Source organism: Chiloscyllium punctatum, chromosome 11 (assembly GCF_047496795.1).
Source record: "Chiloscyllium punctatum isolate Juve2018m chromosome 11, sChiPun1.3, whole genome shotgun sequence".
NCBI lineage: Eukaryota > Metazoa > Chordata > Chondrichthyes > Orectolobiformes > Hemiscylliidae > Chiloscyllium > Chiloscyllium punctatum.
Window position 1 is genome coordinate 84,854,043 of NC_092749.1, and position 23,234 is coordinate 84,877,276.

Below are 23,234 nucleotides of genomic sequence, written 5' to 3' on the forward strand. Positions count from 1 at the left end.
AGAGAAAGGAAGCAGGCAAGAACCGACAAAGCGCACAGTGTGCTGAACAATTTAAAAATGTAACATTTGGTTGAAACAAATAGCTGGAGTGGTGTTGTCATGCCCATGGAACAAAACCAAATTCAAATTTGGCCAATCAGTTTAAATTATGCCCCAGATACCAAACTCCTATCGAATTTGAATTTTACTGTTTGAGATGACATCAAACCAATGTAATGATCCAATGTTTTGGAGTATAACATTTTGAACAGATAGGGGGAGAACAGCAAAGGGCACCAACAAGTACAAACTGTTAGCCGAATAGCTCTCTTGAAAGGTACCTGTCCATAGGAAACACTGTGCAGCAGAAGATCAAAGAAAAGACGACAGGGGAGACGTATTTTGAAATGTGATTATTTTTCGGAAATCTTCATTGTTTTTTTTTAAAATTGAACCTGTATTGTGGAAGGGGAGGTAAAAGATGGGTTTAAGAGCAAGGAGTTCTAAATAGTTGTTGTATTAATGTTCTCTTTTGGACGTAAACAATAAAATTGTTAATTTTTACTTTAAATAATGAGATGTGGGATGGTTTTTGCCTCTCAAAATTTAACAGATTATGGCACACAGTGAGCTTCTGTGTCAGGTTTAAATTAGCAGACGGGTTTACCTGTGTCGTAACAACAGCGACCCTCTGAAGACCTGAACATTTTTGGACTGTGGGAGGTTACCAGTGCACCTGGAGGAAACCCATACAGACACACGAAGATATCTCACACATTTCTTATGACACAGACCTCTGGTTTTTAGAAAACTGCACAATGCTTCATTTACTTTTAAAACTTCACAAGGTGGCACAATAAGTCAGTGAGTCTGCACAAAGTGCACACCCCAGATTGCACTGATTAATCAGAACCCTTTAGTACTACAGGTGTGTTAAGCCCTTAAATCTGAAATGCATTTTTTGAAAGAGGTATGATACAAAGAGACTGCAGATGTAAATTCAGTGGTTAACTGGTGAAACGTGTGTGGGACTGATATATTGTAACACTAGGGGGTGTCAAAGAAACTTCACAAAGACAGAGGGTGAAAATACCCTTCCCACTCCCTCGAGAAGAGAACCATCTCTGGCAGACATTTTCATGGTTTATCCTTCCAGGAAAAAGAAGAAGCCTGGACATAATAAGAGGATGGAAGAACCAAGTTTTATCATTTCCTATTAAATCTCTATTTGTTTGCACCTAAACATCCATAAAACAATTTCATTAGTGGAAATGAACCACAGGAAAACTGCAACATACTTACCCCGCTGTCTTTAACCAATAGATTTCCTGCATGATGTTCCTCTTGATTTTGTGTGAAAATAAGAAGCCTGCTATTTGCTTCAGAAAAAGAAATGGTGGCAAAGAAGTTTAGTATATTGCTCCTTTTGCCAATTTCAATTAAAATCCTTTCCAAAATATCAGCTGCTTGAGGATCCGGAAGAGCTTCAAAAATCAGAACTATGTACCGTTCATCAGTAGCTGCAAAATAGAACATACAAATCTTGGTCAATGTACATATATATTAAGAAAAGGTTACATTGGTGATCTTTAAGTGCGATTTATTTTCTGCATTATTATGTCGTATTATGAAAGTAACGCAATGGATAATTTTCAAAAAGAACATGATAAATTGCTACACTTGCAGGCCTGTTGAAGCAAGGTTTAAACATCGATAGGAAATTAGTTAATAAAACAACTGGTATTTGTATAGCATTGTTACAGGAATTTACACCAACACAATTGACAGAGGCATGAAGAAAAGTAGAATGAGAGTGAAAATGGATGAAATTCACACAGACACTATGGATTTTTAAAGGCAAGATCAATCTTGATGAAACAGGGTTTTTTTGAAGGTATGAGTAATGGAGAAGGAAATGTATATGGATGGCTTTTACGTGGACCTCCAGAAGATATTTGATGAAGCCGCTCAAAAGCTTGGTTTTAAAAGCAAATCAGAGTCTGGATTGGGAAATTGCCTGAGAAGCAAACGACAGAGGGTGGGGAAGTGGTTGTCCACTAATTGTACGATGTGATGAGGACAGAAATGCAACAAAGCTGTGTTGCTGCCTCAATTATTCTCTGTATTTATTAATAACTTGAAATGATGAGAGAAAAAATATAACTAAGCTTTGCTGATGACAGAAAGAAAGGTTATACAGTGAGATTTTAGATGGAAGCATAAAATAAAGAGACATTAATGGATTTAGTCAACGGAGAAAATGGTAGATTTCAATGCATGTAAATAAGATGCTATTCATTTTGGAGCTGTAAAGGTTAAATCAGTATGTTTTCTATATATTGAAAATTGAAAAGGTCCAAGATGACTTAGGAGTCCTTTTACATAGATTATTAACATATGTACAGGTATAAAAAATCATCAAAAAAGCGCAAGACCTTCAGCTGTAGAGGACTAGAATACAATTGATTCGAAAACATGCCCCGACTGGAGTACTGCGTTCAGTTCGGACCACCACATCATAGAAAGGATGCACTGGCCTTGGAGGGGGTAAACTGTAGATTCACAGGACTGGACTCCAAGGGTTCACTTGTGACAAAGTCAGAAAATTAGGACTGCACTCACTAGAATTTACAATATTAAAAGGGTGATTTCATTGATGTTTTCATGATATTAAGCAGAACTGAAGAGTAAGGAGAGTGAACTTATTAAAATGGAGGGATGTTTAGAAACTGCCATCACAGTAAATGCAGTGGAGGAGAACATCACACTACATGAAGGATGGAGGTGAAAGACACAGGGAAATATTTAATTTAAGCTTGTCATAACTTAAATTTGATCAATCAATTGTTTTTCAGCATAGTTCTGATTACAAATGTGCATCAAATCAGTGGAGAATGTTCATCTGTCAGGGAGGTCACAACATTAGTTAAGATAAATCACAGCCATGAGGAGAGATGATTTGTTAAAGCACTATCAAGAATGGTTGAAACAAGGAACAGAAGACAGATAACCAAACATTATGGAGTATGCTACAGAACCCCAGAGAGAGTAAGATAGCCATATGGGCAAACCTCTCAGAAGTGCAGAAACAATAGGGCAGAAATAGCAGGGAGTTTTAAAATAATCGTTACTGGTATAGAAGGCACAGAATTCCTGAAATTGTTTCACGTGAACACTTTTAGCCAGTTTTCAGCAAGCCCAATAAGAAAATGAGCAAGTGAAAGGGGGATTTGTGGATAATAACTTCATGTTCGTGAACATAATTCAGTTAGACTTATTGTATTTGTTGAAAAAAGCAAACATAAACCAAGAATCAAAGTGCTTAATTGGAAAGGGCCAACTTTATTAATTGGAAATATCATTTGGCTAAAATGAATTGGAAACAGCCCATCATATTTTCAAAAGAACATGGAGAAATGGATAAAATAGTAAAATGTGAAACAGTAGAATTAAAGGGAAAGGAAATATGACTAATTGGTAAACTTTCAAAAGAGCAAGACAGACATAATGGGTCATATTCATCCATGTTTCAACATGATCTATGAAGAGATCAAGTTTTCAAATTTAATAGATGTAGAGACATGAAGAGCAACATAAGGAGGAGGGTATTCTATTTCTACAAAGTGGCTATTATTCTTCACTTAAAATATTGCTAACTGCTTTAGTTCAATAAAAACCTGTACTAATGGAGTACTGTTAGCGCAGTGAAACATTCCAAAGAATTTCATAGAAACGCCTTAAAACAAAAATGACATTAAGCCCCACAAGGAGATATTAGGGCAGATGAGAAAAACATTCAAAGTGACAGGTTTTAAGGCTCATTTTGAATGAGAAAAGTGGAATTGAGGGATGAAAGAGATGAAGGAATATAATCCAAGAATTTAACATCCAGTCAGCTGATAGCACTGGTTTGGTAATAATGGGGATGAGTGAGGGGTCAGAATGAGAGATCAAACTTCCTCGGATTGTAGGTCACAAAACTGGACTGACAGTATGGAAAGGTCATGGAGAAGAATGGGAATGTGAATATAAAATGATATATTGAAGAATCAGAAGTCACAGTAGGTCAGCAACCAGTGGTAGTGGTTAAATTATTTAACACACAGTGACATATACACTTAAGTACAGTGATATTCATACAAAAGATCAAGTTATCAATTTAACTTTATTAATGCAATGGATTATACTTACTGGTCCCTTGAGAATCAAACCAGCTTTTCTCTTTGCTCATTTTGAGAGATGATCGTATATTGTGGCATGCAGCAGGTGTCATTTGGAGAAAAAGTACTGGTAGTACACGTGAACCACACCATTCACACATAGTGAATTCTGAGGCTTTGAAAACTACCTCCTGGGATGACTCTTTAGGTACTGCAAAGGAAGGATAATTATTATTGTCTTCTATTCACTTTTTTGTACATGAAATAAATTTTATTACTGATTTGATTTAGTTTTAATAAAGAAACTACCAACAAATGGATAGAATTAATTCAACAAGGAAGAAATTTAAATTACATTCCAAATGTCAAGAAGCTCACTGTTACATTAAGTGATTTAACACTACTTCTCATTTGATTGGCCTCCAGCATAGCATTTCAGAAGAGTAATTTATTAGCAGTTTGGTTAACAGTTGGGTACCCACCCTCTGATGCTGCCTGACCTGCACCAGCACTTTTCCAGCACCACACTCTCTATCCACTGCTCTTGTTAACGTAAATAAGCTCCAAGAGAATATGGTTTCTTGAATCTTGCTGCTAATATCAATTTACAATATAAAAGGGTCTACAGGGAAGACTCCCACAAAGATGACACTTTAGCTGATACAAAGCTCAATTGAGGAACTTAAATAAAAAGACTTTGTAAAGCTAGAAGTTAATAACTCGGTCAAATCAACTAGTGTATACAAAAGGACTGTAAGAAATTTTCCACAAAGGCTACAAACATAAATTAATTTACAACTGAGTTAATTATGAAATAGTTCCAAATAAAACAATGTTGGCAATTCTTCTTCTTCATGGTAACCATATCGATTAACAAGAGAAAAAGTAGCATAATGCTATATAAGAACAAGATTAGCAGAGTAGAAAGAATACAAAATCACCAAATGGGAAATGAAAATTAGTTTTCATTTTGCAGTAGTAATTATTACTAAAAACACGTGCATATTTTGATCCATTTGATCATGATTCTGCACATTTTACTTCAGGAATAAAATAAATTTTTCCTTTGCCAGAAAACATATGTTTAATTATTTGAGAAGCGGATTATTAGTTTGATGCTGGACTGAAACAGTTAGGTTTCTTTCCTCTGCAGTCTTTGTGGACATGAAGAAACATCAATGTCAAGATGGAGGTTAAAACCTAAAAACTCTCCAAAAGGTGCTTCTATTAAGGAAATAGTTTTAAACAACTGCTTCCCCATTCCAACTCTATTTTCTTCTCAAATTGATATGGGGACTGTACTTTCGGATTTGAGTTTTACAGTCCGTCGATTCGCAGTTTAGAAATTGATTGAATAGACTTACCTCCCATGCTGACCTTGATGAAGTCGAGGCTGAACTGAAAGTAGAAGAATTTGTTTTTAGTGTTTGCAAATCCAACAACTTCAGTTGTTAAACAGCATCAATAATAAAGATTGAACAAAATTACAACATATTTCAAACTAACACTTCAATAAATCTTCACTTTTCTTCAAACAAAACCTCAATCTAAATTAAATTCAAATTGGTTTGCTGCATACTTTAGGTGACACTTCAGAATTAGAAATTTATAGCAATGTTTCCATCTCCAATATGTGGAGGTGCTGCTGTTGGACTGGAGTGGACCAAATTAAAAATCACATATCATCAGGTCATAGTCCAACAGGTTTCTTTGGAAGGACTAACTAGTTACTTGATGAAGCAGCGCTCTGAAAGCTAGTACTTCCAAATTAACCTGTTGTTCTATAACCTGATGTCATGTGATTTCTAACTTTGCGAAAGTGAGGACTGCAGATGCTGGAGATTAGAGTCAAGATGAGAATGGTGCTGGAAATACACAACAGGTCAGGCAGCATCAGAGGAGCAGGAAAATTGACGTTTCGGGCAGGAGCCTTTCATCAGGTATGAGGCTAGAAGCCTTGGAGTGGAGAGATAAATGGGAGGGGGTGGGGCTGGGGAGAAGGAAGCTGGGAGTGCAATAGGCGGATGGAGGAAGGGGTAAAAGTGATAGATCGGAGAGGAGGGTGGAGCAGATAGGTGGGAAGGAAGATTAACAGGTGGGACAGGTCATGAGGATGGTTCCGAGCTGGAAGTTGGGAACTGGGGTAAGGTGGGGGGTGGGGAAATGAGGAAACTGGTGAAGTCCACATTGACGCCATGGGGTTGAAGAGTTCCGAGGCAGAAGGTGAGGCATTCATCAAACTTCCAGCTCAGAACCATCCTCATGACCTGTCCCACCTGTCAATCTTCCTTCCCACCTATCCGCTCCACCCACCTCTCCGACCTATCACTTTTACCCTTTCCTCCATCCACCAATTGCATTCCCAGCTACCTTCTTCATCTTTCCAGCCTCATTCCTAATGAAGGGCTCCTGCCCGAAACTTCGAATTTCCTACTCCTCAGATGCTGCGTAACCTGCTGTGCATTTTCAGCCCACTCTAATTCTGATTTCTAACTTTGTCCATCTCCAACAAGCATTGCAACAGGATGTCCCATTACTAAAAGAGTAGCTACTGATCACTATGGGCACTCTGACATGCTACTAAATGGAGTCGTAGAAGGCCAAGTGTTCCAAGATTTTTGATGGCTCTCTGCATGGTTCCACCTTAGTTACTCTTCACATCATAGATTAAATTTGCAATTTGAATGTTTTTGTCTTGGACTTTTGCTTTTAGATGGTGCCACCTCTTAGTTTCATGGTTCTCCTCTATTCTCCACACATACTCACTTTCTGGGCTGGCTCAACCCCTCTCATCCCATTTTCTCCAGGAATGTGTTTTTAACTAGCTCTGGACTATTCAAATATTCCTCTTGATACCTCTCAATCATACACCCTTCATAAAGTGGAGCTCAACTCAAAATTTGCTGCCTGAATGCTAACTCTCACTAATCCCATTTAATCATGACTCCTAATCTGCACTACTGATTTTAGAGTTCTCATTACACATGAAAATCCTTGATAGTCTTTCTTTTTACTAACTCATAACCTCCACCAACCCTACAATCCAACAAGATTTTGAAATTCTGATCTCTTGTATATCTCTTGTTGTAATCACTAACATGGGTCTTCAAATGCCAAAGTCAAGCTCTGGAATTTCTAGAGCTGAAAAAGTGTTGCTGGAAAAGTGCAGCAGGTCAGGCAGCATCCAAGGAGCAGGAGAATCGACGTTTCGGACACGAGCCCTTCTTCCTGAAGGATGCTGCCTGACCTGCTGCGCTTTTCCAGCAACACGTTTTCAGCTCTGATCTCCAGCATCTGCAGTCCTCACTTCCTCTGGAATTTCTACCCAAAGTAGTTCTCATTCTGATTCCTTTTAGATGCTGAAGTAACCTAGCTTTTGACCAAAGGTCATGTCGTTTGGCCTAAGTGATCTAACGTTAAATTGTAATTTATAATGATCTTGTGAAGCACCCAAAGATGTTTTACTATGTTTAAGTGCTATATAAAAAAAATTAATGTCTCAGTCTTCAAGCAGACTGAGCCAAGAAAAAAAATTCAAATGCAGCTAATGACCAAACTAGTAAACCTTCACATTTCCAACTCAAAAGCAGAATCAAAGCAAGTCAGCTATATTAGATTCCCATACCCAGAGGAATGCATTCAATTTCTCGTCACCAGAATGGGTTTAAAAACAAAGAAAAAATATGCGACCCACAAGGACAAAACTGAGCAGCCTTCACTGCCTGAGGGGCACATCAAGACAGCATTCCAACAGTGCAAGGATAAAGCCAAAAGACAGATCTGGGATATAAAGAACAAATGGTGAGAATGGAAAATCTACATTATTCAATGTTGTTATGTTGATTATGATAAACCAAATTTTTTAAGCCACCAGGGCCATCTTTAGATCAGAATCAAATGGACAAAATTCCTTGCAGTCACAAGATTGTTTAGTTTCTAAGAATTACAATGAGCAGCATGGTGGCACGGTTGTTAGCACTGCTGCCTCACAGCACCAGAGACCCGGGTTCAATTCCCGCCTCAGGTGACTAACTGTGTGGAGTTTGCACATTCTCCCAGTGTCTGCATGGGTTTCCTCCGGGTGCTCCGGTTTCCTCCCACAGTCCAAAAATGTGCAGGTTAGGTGAATTGGCCATGTTAAATTGCCTGTAGTATTAGGGGCAGGGGTAAATGTTATCTAATCTAATCTAATCATCCATCGACTTGTAAGAATATTTTTAAATCAACCATTTATCCATAGTGGCAGAAGACATTCTCCAAGATTATTCCCCTATTGTGGAGTCCATGTTTTTGATGCAACAAACTGTCAAATAGTTGAAAACCAAAAAACAAACAAGCAGACTCAAAGGTATCCAGCCAAGATGATTTTTTTCAAGTAAAAGCTTCATGCAATTATTCCATGGGTTTATAAGGATAAGGAAAAGGAATTCCAGGAATGCAACAAGTGTAATTAACTTCGAGAGATAAATCATACTCTAAGAAATGTTGAGGTAGTTCTCTCTTGCTCATTGCAGGAAAAATCCTGATATATATTCTCCTACTTCCAGTGGCTGAGGAAACCTCCCAGAGGTTTTATGCTTTCCAGAGGAATCTCCACAACACTCTCTCTGTTGCCAAACAAATCCTAGATAAATATCAAGAACACCATGAGGAACTCTCATTCCATTCATCAACCAGTAAATTATTAGGCTCTGTGGATTCTGCTCCTAGCAACCTCATTATAATCCTGCAATTGCTTTGTAATCATGTAACTGCTTTGTTGAGTGGGAGATCTGATTCAGATGCCTTCAAAATCCAAAGCAAGGTCAAGTAAGCCATGATAGGATCTTATAAACAGGAGCTAAGAGAAAGAAAGGGGAGGGTAGTACATTGCACCTCCTCTGGCATTCAAAAACATGATTTCTGATCTCACCATGACTGTATTTTGCACCTTGACCTTAGACTCCTTTCTGAATCAAAAAAATCTTGAATTCAATATTGAAAATGTTCAAGCATGTAATGTTTTCTTGGAATGAATTCTGAGAGCTAATGATCCTCAAAGAAGAATTTCCTCTCCATTTGATATTAAGTGGGACAGCCCCTATTTTTAAACTATGCTCCCAAATTCTTCTATTGCCCAATGAGGGCAAGCATCATCCCAATATCTAACCCCTCAACTCATTCAGAGTTTTGTGTTTCAATACAATTTCATCTCATTCTTTTAGACTTCAGTGATATGAGTAAGAATGAATCTGGTGAACTTTCACTGACAGTTGAAGTGACTGGACTTCAGAAGTTTGTAATTTACTCCTACAGTCCTCAGCTTACATCTGAAGTCAAAGGAACTACATAAATCTATTTTCCTTTCCTTTCTCCCCTTTCCAAACCTTCCCTCCCTTCTAACCCTGCTCGTTACTTCTGCTTAACGTTCCTTTTACCTTGCACCTTCTAGTTGAGAGCACAAATTGACTTATGCTCCAGTCCAATTGCTGGACAAATAAATGATACTTGCCCTTGACCCTGTGTGAAATTGACTGGTTGACATCCACTCTCGAAAAGGATTCTAAACTTTCCAATAAAACAAGTCATCTGCAACCTGGGAAATGCCAGCAACTGGAATTGAAACCCTGTTTGTGCCAGTAATTTTTATCCCTTTACCTCCCCCCAAACAGATGTGCTAAGAACCTAAATATGGATTTTGTTCTATTGTTCTGTTTCTTGAAACTTAATTTCCCTGCCTTACATTCACATCCCAAGATACGGTTAAGTTTATTTTTTAAAACCACTATGGTATGGCAACAAAAGACAAAGCTTCAACAAAATTAAAACTTCCAAGACCACACTTACAATGACAGGTTCCAATACTGTTGTGCGAAAGCTTCCTATTCGTATACTTCGACACTTGAGAATAATACTTTCACAGCTATTTTCCACTTGTAAACTAAGAGCATCCTTGTGTGTCTGAGTAGATTCAAATTTTCGTTTTTTGCCCACTGTGTCATGGTATGAATTTCCAAACTGTAAATAGAGTAAACACAAAAAGAGCATTTAAATGCAAATTGAAAACCAGAATACTGTTCAGAAAAATTTGGACTTTACATCTATCTGATTCAGTTAAGAAAACAAGTTTATACCAAATGAGTTTCTTTAACATTCTGTTTGTTACAAATGATATACTTTAAATATAAATCTTTAGAGAACCGACACTTAAGTTGATGGGTACTGTTAATGTTTTCTTGTCCCTATCCCTCAGCTTACTTCAGCCAGTACATGGTATAAGAACTAAACTTCTTGTTACTATTACTATGGAAGATAAATGTTTCTTAAATAAACTGCTTTCTGGAGCAAACTAGAATTGCATGTTAGCAATATCCATGCTACTAGATTTACGAGATGTAAATAATTTTAGAATTCATATTTTAATGCATCAAATAATAACTTCAATCACAAAAACTTTCTTATAGCAATTCATATTTTTCCACTTTGTGAACCTGGTGGGCAATGCAACATGTGCGGAAACTAAATGGAAGTGGATTTCACACATTTAGCAAGATTATCCCACCTTCTTTAAGATGACAATCTGTGAATGAAATAAATGAGCACACGTGTTACTTGTATTTTCAATGCTTCTCGTATACAAAGAGATCACCCTGATTAGAAATTAACACTGGCCTAAAGTCTGAGAAATTACAAACTGTTACGTTGACCTCATTTCACAATTCAGTCTCAACTACTTTTACCTGCCTAAAGTCCGTACCGCTTAGCCGACAAATGTTTTACTTTCTCAATGTTACAAGTTCAAACTATCCCAGCATTTACAGTTTTCTAGAAAACAGAATTCAAATTTCCATTAGCCTTCATGTGAAGAGATAGTTAAAGTGGTCTAGGTCTACCTTTAAGGTTATGACACCTCATTCTTGATTCCCCATTAAAGGGATTGTCTCATAATCACTCTGTTTACTTTCAATATTTTAAAGCATAGCAATCAGATTACCCCTTAACTTTCTACAATCAAGCCAAACTTAATCAACCTGCCTTCAAAGTTTAAACCTCAAAATCAGTCTGCATCATGCCCAATTCCAGAGGCAAATTATTCTGATGCAAGCTTATTTCGCTTTTGAAGGGGATAGAAGAAAAGTGCATCATCTCTGTTGCAACAATGGTGTGAGCAATCTAACTTTCCAAACTTCTCTCACCATGCTCAGGATCAATTCCTGTAGGCAGAGTATTCTGCCTACGAAGTAGGAGCTGCATCTACATTCTCATATGCCCTCACAGAACTACCCCTGGAGCTGACAGTTATTCCACTTACTGATTAATGCCGTATTAAATTACGTTGCTAACCATTTTGAAATGAGGTACATCAATTCATTCCAACATACTATATTGTTCTGATGCTAACATTTATTTCTTGGGCATGTTGCAGCGTTCCAGTGAAGCAAAGTAGTGAAACAGCACTCATTTTCTGCTTGGACACTTTACAGCCTTCAGTTCAACAATACAAAGTTCACCAACTGTGAACTCAAAACTCCATTTTGATTGTAGCCCACTCCTCTCACCTGGTTTGCAAGGGGTTGCTCTTAACAGAGTTTTTTTTGGGGCTATATTTACAATGCGGAGGTTGAACCCGTCGTAATTAAAACCAAACACTCAGAAAAGCTCAAGATTAGAGTGGTGCTGGAAATGCACAGCAGGTCACGCAGCCATCCAAAGAGCAGGAAAATCACGTTTCAGACAGGAGCCCTTCACTCAGAAATGCTTGCCTTGCCTTGTAATCTTTAAAATGTGAGTGATTAATAAAGAACTCCTAATGCTATTCCAACAACACACTTAAAGATTATATTAACTTAAGCTCAAGTCCACACACATTGTCTTCTCTGCTGTCTTCAATCTTCCATCTGCTGATATCCCTGGGTTATTGTCTTTCTTTTTACTGCGAGTACATTTTATGTGAAAAGATACCTTTTTTGATAGTGTGCGTCTTATTTCTTTGAAAGCAAAATGTTAGATGGGCAGTCAGCTCTACAGCAATTGCTCTCTGACTAAATTTTCAAAATGTCCTGGCTTTATACTCCCCAGTGTCGTTCCAAAGCTCCAAGTCACTATCATTCACTGCATAAGTAATGTTTCTTCACATTTCCCCGCATCTCTTAACCAAAATCTAATCCTTATCTCTCCTCCTCGCAATCAAATGTGACCAGTTTTCTTTGTCTAACTTATTTAAACTGGTGATAAGCTTGGACAAAGTGAGGACTGCAGATGCTGGAAATTGAGTTGAGTGTGTGTTGCTGGAAAAGCACAGCAGGTCAGAAAGTATCTAAGGATCAGGAGAATCGACGTTTTGGGCATAAGCCCTTCATCAGAAATGAGCTTGTACATATTATATAATTTTCCTTTAATCCAAGATGAACATTTCCAATTTTGTCACCTTAAGCTTTTCGCTAAAATTCTCATTCTTGGAATCATTGCACTATGTCCTCTACATCCTCTCAAGCACTTTCACATGTTTTTTCCAGGGTCCACTTCTCTTAATTGTGGCTTAACCAGGATTTTATAGGGATTTCTTTCAGACACAATCTCCCTCTGTATATCGCTCCTGTTCCCAATATCTTAGAAAGGCCAAGAAAGAAATAGATCGTAGAATCCCTAAAGTGTGGAAACAGGCCATTTGGCCCAAAAAGCCCACACTGACCCGCTGAAGAGTAACACATCCAGACCCACTGCCCTACCCTATTACTCCACACTTCCCCTCATTAATGCACCGAACATAAACATCTCTGAACACTATGGGCAATTTAGCATGGTCAATTCACCCAACCTGCACATCTTTGGACTGTGGGAGGAAACTGGAGCACCCGGAGGAAGCTCACGTTGATAAGGGGAGAATGTCTGTGTGGAGTTTGCACATTCGTCCAAGGCTGGAATTGAACCCGGGTCCTTGCGCTGTGACAAAGCAGTGCTAACCAATGAGCCACCATGCCAGAATGTTTTGTTGGGTTTTATCATTTCCCTTCATCTAGTTTAACTGCCTTATATACTGCCTTATATACTGCCTTATATAATTTTTTCTGCATTCTCTTCCTATATTTTTTTCTAACTAACTATTACCTAATTCACCTGTTCCAACCAAGTACTCCACTGCTCGCTCATTCTTTCCGCTCAGACACTGGCACAAACACTGTTCAAATGGAAGTGATCCCAGGTTTTCATGCCTCAATATTAGTGCTGGTTCTATCAAATATAATCCCTCTGTCCCACATGCCACCAGGAACAAAATGCACCTCTTCCACCATGTCCTTTACAAAATGTCCTGGAAAAGTTTCACAAGTTGAAAAAGTCAAAATTTTCTTTTCAAATTTACACGATGCCAATGAAATTCACTACCCCTTCAAAATATTAATTATTCTACTGACAGATATCAACTTCTATCTAGGGGAATAGAGTTGAACTAATACAGATAAACATTTCTCCTATGATGTACTCCACTGAACAAAAACAGTTTTGATAATGGTGTCACCTATTGCTCAGTGACAGAATTCTTGCCAAGTCAAAGTATGCCACAGCATACTGAGAAAACAGGGACTTTTCAATGGTGTCCCGACCAATAACAATCATAAAACCAATTCCATAATTAACAGATTATCTGATTATTGTCTTATTCCTGTTTCAGAACTTGTCTCGTTCAAATTCGCTGCTTTATTTCCATTAATAATGGTATGTCTAACAAAGTTTATCTTTGAAAAGTGCTATTTAAATTATAGGATTTTTTTTGTTGTTTCATAGATAACAAATGTCAGGGTATCTAAAGCTTTGCTTTTTATTACCTTGTCTTTCATTTTTGCCTTTCTTGGCAACGTAGCTGTAGATTCCACTTCTGTGAGTACGTTTTCAGAAATCTGTTCTGCTGCTTTTCCATCAGGAGGCTCTTCTAAGACAGGCTCTAAGGGTCTAGTGGAGGGTACAGGAGAAAGACTTGCAGTGTCAGTAACTCTACCAGTAGAATGAACACTGTCCATTCTACTACTTCCGGTACTGGCATTATCATCTTCTTCCTCTTCATCATCACTGGACAGCACAACTGGGCAAAAATTACAAAATTAGTGCACAGAAGCAAACTTAATAACATTCCCCTTGTTTTAACAAGGAACATTTCAGACATACATCATAACATCATAGAACACCTGCAATCTGTAAAAGCAGTTTGAAAGAAATTCTGTAAATATAATTTCATGCATCTTGAGCTGTTAAAGATGACGCAAACTTTTGCATAGGATAAGTTTTTAGTCACAGAACAAAAAAAAAGAGATAAATGCAGCAGAGGCAAAGGGAATGTAGCACCAAGATGATTGGTGACTTGACTCATCTTTGCCCATATCCCTCAATGCCACAAATTAACACAAGCCCATCAATCGGTTTTAATTTAACAACTAATTGAACAACAGTTTGTGGAAGATTATTCAAAACCTGTTTCGCTGCGTAAAAATGTTTTCTAATTTTACCTTGGAAGGTTTAAATTTAATTTTGCTATTCTTTCAAGCTCTAAGCATAGCAATCAGCAGAAATGTTTTTTCACTATCTTCCCTATCCAATTCTTTGATGCCTTGAAAGGTTCTATTGAATCATTTCGTAACGTTCTTCATTCTTCACTCATCTTGGTGTAGATTTATCTATCATTTACGGGATCTGGGCTTCACTGACTTTGCCAGCTGTAATTAGCCACCTGCAATTACCCTCGAGAAGATCGTGGAGAGCTGCCTTCTTGAATTGCTGCAGTCCAGTCGATATAGCTAGACTTGCAGCGTTATTAGGAAAGGAACTCCCAGGATTTAGACCCAGCAAAACTGAAGGGAAGAAGATATAGTTCCAAATCAGGATGGCAAGTGACTTGGAGGGGAACGTACAGGTGGTAACATTCCCATCTGGTGTACTTGCCCTTCTAGATGGATGAGAGTTTGGAAGTGCTGTACAAGGAGCTTTGCTCAATTTCTGCAGCATATCTTGTAGATAGTACACACTGCTTCTACTGTGCACCAGAGATGGAGGTAGTGAATGTCTTTAAATGTGGTGCCAACCAAGCGAGTTGCTTTGTCCTGGATGGTGACAACGTTCTCGAATTTTCCATTTGGGCGGCACGGTGGCACAGTGGTTAGCACTGCTGCCTCACAGCACCAGAGACCCGGGTTCAATTCCCGCCTCGGGCGACTGTCTGTGTGGAGTTTGCACGTTCTCCCCGTGTCTGCGTGGGTTTCCTCCGGGTGCTCCGGTTTCCTCCCACAGTCCAAAGATGTGCAGGTCAGGTGAATTGGCCATGCTAAATTGCCCGTAGTGTTAGGTAAGGGGTAAATGTATGGGTAGGTTGCGCTTCGGCGGGGCGGTGTGGACTTGTTGGGCCGAAGGGCCTGTTTCCACACTGTAAGTAATCTAATCTAATCTAATCTAATCTAATCTTGAGTTGCATTTAGACAAGTGGTAGTACTCCATCACACTCCTGACTTCTACCTTGTAGTTAGTGGACAGGCTTTGAAGAGGCAGGTGAGTTACTCAGTATTCCTCGCTGCAGTAAGGGCTGATGAAGGGCTTCTGACCGAAACGTCGATTTTCCTGCTCCTGGATGCTGCCCAACCTGCTGTGCTTTTCCAGCATCACTCTAATCTTGACGGTATTTATACAGCTTGTCCAGTTAAGTTTCTGGTCCAAGGAAACTCTCATGATGTGTATATAGGGATTCAACAATACTAATGTAAAGGAGCAACGGTGGGATTTACTCTTGTTAGAGATTGTCATTACTTAGCATTTGTATGGTTCAAATGTCATTTGCCACTGTTAACCCAAATCTATATATTATCTAGGTCTTGCTGCATTTGGACATGGAATGCTTCAGTTTCTGAGCAGACATGAATGGTGATGAACACTGTGCACTCAGTGAACATGCCCCTTCAGACCTTATGATGGAGAGAAGTCATTGATGAAGCAGCTGAAGATGGCTAGGCCTGGGACACTACCCTGAGGAACTCTTGTTGAGATTCCCTGGAACAAGGCTGACCGACCTCCGTCACAACTATCTTCTGTTGTGCCAGCGTGCTTCCTCCGATTCATATCCACTCCAGTTTTGCTAGGGCTCCTCACTGCCACACACATTTAACAGTGCTATCAAGCAGCACTTGCTCCCAAAGCAACTCACACTTGACTGTAAATTACAGTACTACCACACCTGTTGACCATGAGTTCGGAAATACCTAGTTATGGAGATGCTGTTGTCTGACATTATAAGTAAGATATGATTCCAGGAACATGATTTTGTCAGGGCATTGCTTGACCAGATTGTAAGAGAGTTCTCCCCATTTCAGCATGGTTGGTAAGGAGAACTGTGCAAGGTCAACAGAGCTGGGTTTGCTGTTGTCATTTTTGGTACCCATGCAATCAGTTGGGTTTAATTTCTTGAGACGTTTTAGCATTTGATACAGCTAAATTGCTTGCTTGGCCACTTCAGAGGGCAGTTACGATTCAACTACATCCAAAGTGGACAATCTTGTATTTGTCTAATTTGAAGTAAACTGGTCACTGATTTGCTATTGTTACTAGTGATAAAGTATAGCCCACCGATTTTCAAATTTCATCTTGAGTTTTGAGATTTTTATGGACTGAAATGTTTTCAGGGTCAAAAATACTGACTTAAAAATGGCATTGCTAGTCACCTAACCATAGGTTGAATCAAGTTTCAGGAAACTATCAAAGAGCAGTCTGATCTCCACTAAACATTTTTATTAACAGAGATTGAAACCAGTCAAACAAGAAGAAACTAGGTTTTGTTTATTTGTTTTCCTTCACTCCAGAAAACCCTGAAGATGGTTCCTGGTTGCTTCTGGTAAACTAGATATCAACAGTTCCTATTGGAATCAGATAGAGCTACATACGAAAAAAAAATTTAAAACATTGTGTGGCCAAAAGGAGAAGGGTGAAAAATAATGCCAATTCTTCCATTTTCACCTGGCTGTGACACTCAAATTATTTTGTATTCTTCTGATTCCATTTAATTGCTTACAATATCACCCATCCTTGGGTGACCAGCAAAGTTTGTTAAATAGCTTCCTACCTTATCAACTAACTCAGTAATAAATATTGTGAATAACTGAGAACCAAAATGTGGCGCACATGAATCATAGTAATCTTCAATTTCAAATTCAGATAAATATCAGGATCGTCATCAAACATCTTGTGAGAGTAAACATAAAATATGTTTAAAGATACTATCCTGTTCACTGCTTTAGTCATCTCTTCAAAAACCCAAATCAGGTTTGTCAAGCATCATCTACTTTTGACAAATGGAGATACCCTTGGAATCATTGCTAGGACCCCTGCCCAATTCTCTAGACCTTGGTATACACATATAATTAAAAATATTTAGTTTCTACAAAGCTTGGAAGTATTGTTAACCTTGAGGAGAATAGCACAGCTTCAAAACGATAGACAGGTTGGTCAAGTCCAGAAAAATCAGGGAATGTGCCTGAATGACAACCACTCAGTAGCTCTGACACCCATTATTATGAAGTGCTTCAAGAGATTAGTAACGGTACACATTAACTCCAGCTGCCCAGAATGGCTTGATCCACTGCAATTTGCTTACCGTCACAATAGATCCATGATAAACGACAACTCCCTGACCCTACACTCATCCCTGGAACATCTGGATAACAAGGACACCTATGTCAGACTCCTATTTAGCTCCACCTTCAACACCATAACTCCAACAAAACTCACCTCGAAACATTGACACCCGAGACTCTGCTTACCCTCCTGCAGTTGGATCCTCAGCTTCTTGACCGCACACCGTAATCAGTAAGAATAGGCAACAACACCTCCTCCCCAATACTTCTCAACACTGGTGCCCCGCAAGGCTGTGTAGTCAGCCCCTCACTGTACTCGTCCTCCACTCATGACTATGACCAAATTCAACCTGAACTCAATTTACAAATTTGCTGATGACACCACCATAGTGGGTTGGATGAGAAGGCAGAGTACAGGAAAGAGATAGACAAGGTAAGGGCATGGTGTAAAGAAAACACTCACTCCCTAAATGTCAGCAAAATGAAAGAGCTGGTCATTGAATTCAGGAAGTGGAGTGGAGGACACATCCATTTGCATTAATGGTGCTGAGGTGGAAGTGGTCAAGGGCTTCAAGTTCCGAGGAGTAAATATCTTGGTCCACACACATTGACTCCACAGTCAGGAAAGCACACCAATGCCTTTACTTCCTCAGGAGGCTAAGAAAACCTAGCATGCTCACAATGATTCTTACCACTTGTTTTACAGATGCACCACAGAAAGCATTCTATCTGGATTCATCACAGCTTGGTATGGCAACTGCTCTGGTAAAAACAATGACTGCAGATGCTGGAAACCAGATTCTGGATTAGAGTGGTGCTAGAAAAGCACAGCAGTTCAGGCAGCATCTGAGGAGCAGGGAAATCGACGTTTCGGGTAAAAGCCCTTCATCAGGAAAGAGCAAATGGCAACTGCTCTGCCCAAGACCACAAGAAATTACAGCAAGCTGTGAATACAGCTCAGTTATACAGACCATTCCTCCTGATGCCTGGGAAAGCTGCCAATAAAATCAAAGACCCCAGTTATACTTTTTGCCAGCTTCTTTCACTGGGCAGAAAATACAAAACTTTGAAAAAACGTACCAGCAGATTTAACAGCTTCTTCCCTGCTGATTATCAGACTTATGAATGGACCTCACATTTCTCAGTTGATCTTTCTTTGGACCTTCTCTGTCGCTGTGACACTATATTCTGCATTTTGCTCTATTATTCGGAAGTACTTACATAAGGTATGCTTTGTCTTGTTAGCACACAAAATGATGCTTCTCAGTGTATTGCGATACATGTGACAATAATATATCAAATCAAAGTGGGAAGATGTGACAAATGCAACATAATGACGTATTAAATTACTTAATTTTGGTATGAAAAAAATTGCAGAGACAGGATAGAAAGGGTACAGTTCCAAAGGGAATGCAAGAGCAAAAGGACCTGTGTTTATATGTGCCTAGGTTACTAAAGGTTCCAGTGCAGGTTGCAACGTGTTCAAAGCTTGTTTTACTTAACTTTCACTCTTTGCTCTTAAGACACCATTTCTCAACTCTTTCCAGTGCCTGAAACATGCTCACTCCTGAGTTGTCCAAAAATATCTTTCAAATGTGCTATAACACAGACTTAGCCTAATCTCTAGTTCCATCTCATCCTCAGGGCCTCTTCCAGTCTACTTACAGGGAATCAAGCACACAGCATCAATTCATTGCTTGGAGCCTCCTCTTCTAGTTTTCTGCCAATGGTCCTATGCTATGATCTCCCCATCTGGTCTTTCAGGAGATTTACCCTTTCTTTCTAGTTTTTGTTATTTTTGGTGGTGTCTTGGTTTCTTCGGGTGTTTCAGTTGCTTTTTTCATAATTCCGGATTCATCTTCAATTTCTTCTGGTCACTTTTGCAACCATCTTTTCACTAACCTGGAATCACTCCTGGATTTTGTGCACTCCTATTATACAGCCCATAGTAAGTCCCGCGACTCCTGATTTTCGCTTGCTTGGTTAATACACATCTGATTGGCCAGGTCCATTAACTGTTTAAGAGGAATGCTGGAGTGAATGTGTGTGGCCTGCCTCACTGCACAAAACTAGCAGGAGTCTCAGCCACCTGCAGATACAATTCTCTGCCTCCACCTGGAAACACAGTAACTTAGTTTCATAACAATTTTGTATGCACTGTCTGGATGGATGAAGCAGGATCACTTAAGGTTTTTAAAAGGGAACTGGACATCATTTGCAAACAGAAAGATTTGCAGGGTGACAGGAAAATGGTAAGGGAGTGATAAGAAATGAATTGCTACTTCAGAGGGTCAGCACAAAGATAAGACCATAAGACCATAAGACATAGAAGCGGAAATAAGGTCATCCATCCCATCAAGTCTGCTCCACCATTCAATCATGGCTGATAAGTTTCTCAACCTCATTCTCCAGCTTGCTGCCTGTAACCCTTGATCCCCTAGATAATCAAGAACCTATCTATCTCCATCTTAACTATACTCATTGACCTGGTCTCCACAGCCTTCTGTGGCAAAGAATTCCATAGAGTAAAGGAAAGACCTTTTAGAATGGAGATAGAGAAACTTCTTCAGCCAGATAGTGGTGAATCTAAGGTTATGCCCTCGGGTCCTGGTCTCTCCTACCAATGGAGACACCTTCCCAACATCTACGCTGTTCAGGCCATTCAGTACTCTAAGTTTCAATTAGATCCCCCTCATTCTTCTAAACTCCAAGTATAAACCCAGCATCCTCAAATGATCTTCATATACTAAGTGTTTCATTCCTGGGGCCATTCTCATGAACCTCCTCTGAACACACTCTCGGGCCAGTACATCCTTTTTGAGACATGGGGCCCAATACTGCACATAGTACTCTAAATGTGTTCTGTTCAGAACTTTTTGGAGCTTCAGAAGTACACCCGTGCTTTTATATTCAAGTGCTCTCAAAATAAATGCCATCATTGCATTTGCCTTCCTAATTACTGACTCAACCTGCAAGTTCATCTTGAGAGAATCCTGGACTAGAACTCCCAAGTCTCTTTGCACTTTAGGTTTCTGAATTTTCTCCCCATTTAGAATATAATCCATGCTTCTATTCTTCCTACTAAAGTGCATGACCTCACACTTTCCTACATTGTACTCCATCTGCCACTTCTTTGCCCACTCTTCTAACCTGTCCAAATCCTTCTCCAGCCTCCCCACCTCCTGAATGTCACCTGTCCTTCTATCTATCTTTGTATCATCTGCAAACCTAGCCAGAATGCCTTCAGGTCCTTCATCCAGTTCATTAACATATAAAATGAAAAGTTGTGGTCCCAAAACTGAGCCTTGCAGAACACCACTTGCCACCAGCTGCCATCCTGAAGGACCCTTTTATTCTCAAGGTCTGCTTTCTGCCAGACAGCCAAGCTTCTATCCATGCTAGCACCTTGCCTCTGACACCATAGGCCCTTATCTTACTCAGTAGCATCCTGTGCGGCACCTTGTCAAAGGCCTTCTTGAAGTCCAGGTAGATGATATCCATCGGGTGTCCTTGGTCTAGATGACTAGATTAATAACCAAATGGTCACCTTCTGATTTATATCCATTCTACGATTCTAAACCCTACCAACTGACATTGATCAGCAAAAATGTTTTCAAGAGGCTTTGTTGCCTTACTCCCAAGCATAGAGCTAAGCAATTTCTCAACAACAGATGCCAGGCTAACTTATTTTCTATTCCCTGCTTTCCCTCCCTCATGTTTCTTCAACAGATAAAGATACAACATTCTAATCTACAAAATGGCCCCCAATAAAAAAATCTGTGGAGGATTATAGTTAGGGCAACTGCAAAGTACACCTATTTATTTTAGAATCTGTCATTGAAATAATCTGGTCATGGGAATTTGTTACTCGTGCTATTATTTTCTTTTATCCTAACATTGTTGTCGCTCTCGACTTTTCTAACTTATCCAGTCAATAAATTGTGTGCTCTCTTTCTTTTGGTTTTATGTCATCTCTCACTTCTTTCATAGTTTATGACAGCCTTTTTTGCACAACCTGCGCTCTTTCATTTAGAGATATTAACTGGCTCTGTGTCACATTAAAGTTTTGAGCACTAACCACTTAAGATTGATTGCTTTACCCAATAAGGTTATCCTTGCCTGCAAATTTCACCCTACTAGTCCTTATATTTAGTGAATCACCCTCCGCTATTCCCACAACCCTTGCATGATGCCCTACCGAACAAATCATGTCCATCCTTTGTCTTGCAGCAATTCAAAGGGACTACTCACGTCTCAATTATCTGGTCCACTCCTTCAATCTTCCCCAACAACCAGGTCTCCTATAACACCGAAGAGGGCAGATATTTACTTTCTAGAATCAAATTTTCAGGTGCTAGTGATAGAAAGTCAACAAGGTGTCAAAAGGTGCAGATCTCCGATTACTCCCTTTGCAGCACACCAGCAAGAATGCATATGGCACGCCGGGGTGGGGGTAGCTGGGACCAGCTGGGAAGAATCAATACAAAAGTGGCAGGCTTCAGCTCTACAAGACAAGAACCAGTTGTGACAGTGTTGTGGCTTTAAGAGCTGCATTTCCTCCTGGTCTTTTTAAGAATAAAAAAAAGAGAATGAAGAACAGGTCCCACTCAGTCTATGAGAACATAAACAATTTGTGAGGCCTTGGATTTTTTTTTATAAATGTTGGAACAAAAGAAGCAGCTTGAGTGGGTATGATCAAGCTCTCAGATCCAGGATTTTTGATAGCTTTTGCCAGTTGTTGCTGGGGTCTAAGCAGCGTCGGAAGGCAGTGAATCTCTTCCAGTGTTAACATTTACTCACTCTCCAAACTGGCTTTTGATGTCCTTTCCTCCTGGATTGGAGAACTGCATGAGAGACAGTCTGCTTTTCAATTTGTCTTTTTGCCAAGGATATGCTTATGGGATGTTAGTATATTAGAAGTTAATTAGTAACAGCTACTGCGCTTATAATTCTAGTAAGTGTTCCAATACAGTTACATCATTCTAAGTGCTTCTTCCTTCTTCCAGGATAGTATTTTAACTATAGTGTTCGAATGACTGGTGTTTTGCTTAATATAGCACCTGACATTTACCATTGAAATAAAAAGAAATTAGGTGCAAGAGAGGGAGTGGGAGGGGGAGCGGGAGCAGAAACAGGAGGGAGATCCTATTGCCTCGATAAACACTAAGGCAGTATTACTCATCGTTGGGCTTTGATTTCTAGATATAATGACATCCAATAGTATTTTTAACTTATAAAGTCTTAGACTGTTTGGTTTCAAACCTATCCCATTGCCTCAGACTAAAAGGTGAGCACATTACTGAAGGAGTGCGATATTGTTACTTATTTCTGACCAGATGCTAAACTATAGCTTCCGTTGCATTTATATAGCTATAATACATCACAAATAAAATAGTCGTCATTTATTTTCCAATCACTTCATGATCGAATTCCTCACCATTTCCATGTAGACAGGTACAGAAAAGTTCACTTGATATAGTGGAAAATTTGTCAATGAACACTCAGATTTAAA

At 39.2% G+C, this 23,234-nt stretch overlaps 1 protein-coding gene across 11 annotated transcripts in view; it reads right to left on the reverse strand.

Annotated features, from left to right (window-relative positions):
* Positions 1-23,234, reverse strand: part of senp6a (SUMO specific peptidase 6a) — a 160,230-nt gene that overhangs the window by 43,089 nt on the left and 93,907 nt on the right. For all 11 annotated transcript variants that reach the window (XM_072581154.1, XM_072581152.1, XM_072581156.1 and 8 more), the window contains 5 exons: positions 13,943-14,196; positions 9,966-10,136; positions 5,504-5,537; positions 4,171-4,350; positions 1,282-1,499 (listed from right to left, as the gene is read on the reverse strand). In XM_072581154.1, coding sequence (XP_072437255.1) covers positions 1,282-1,499; positions 4,171-4,350; positions 5,504-5,537; positions 9,966-10,136; positions 13,943-14,196 — 857 coding nt within the window. The remainder of the gene's footprint in view (positions 1-1,281; positions 1,500-4,170; positions 4,351-5,503; positions 5,538-9,965; positions 10,137-13,942; positions 14,197-23,234) is intronic.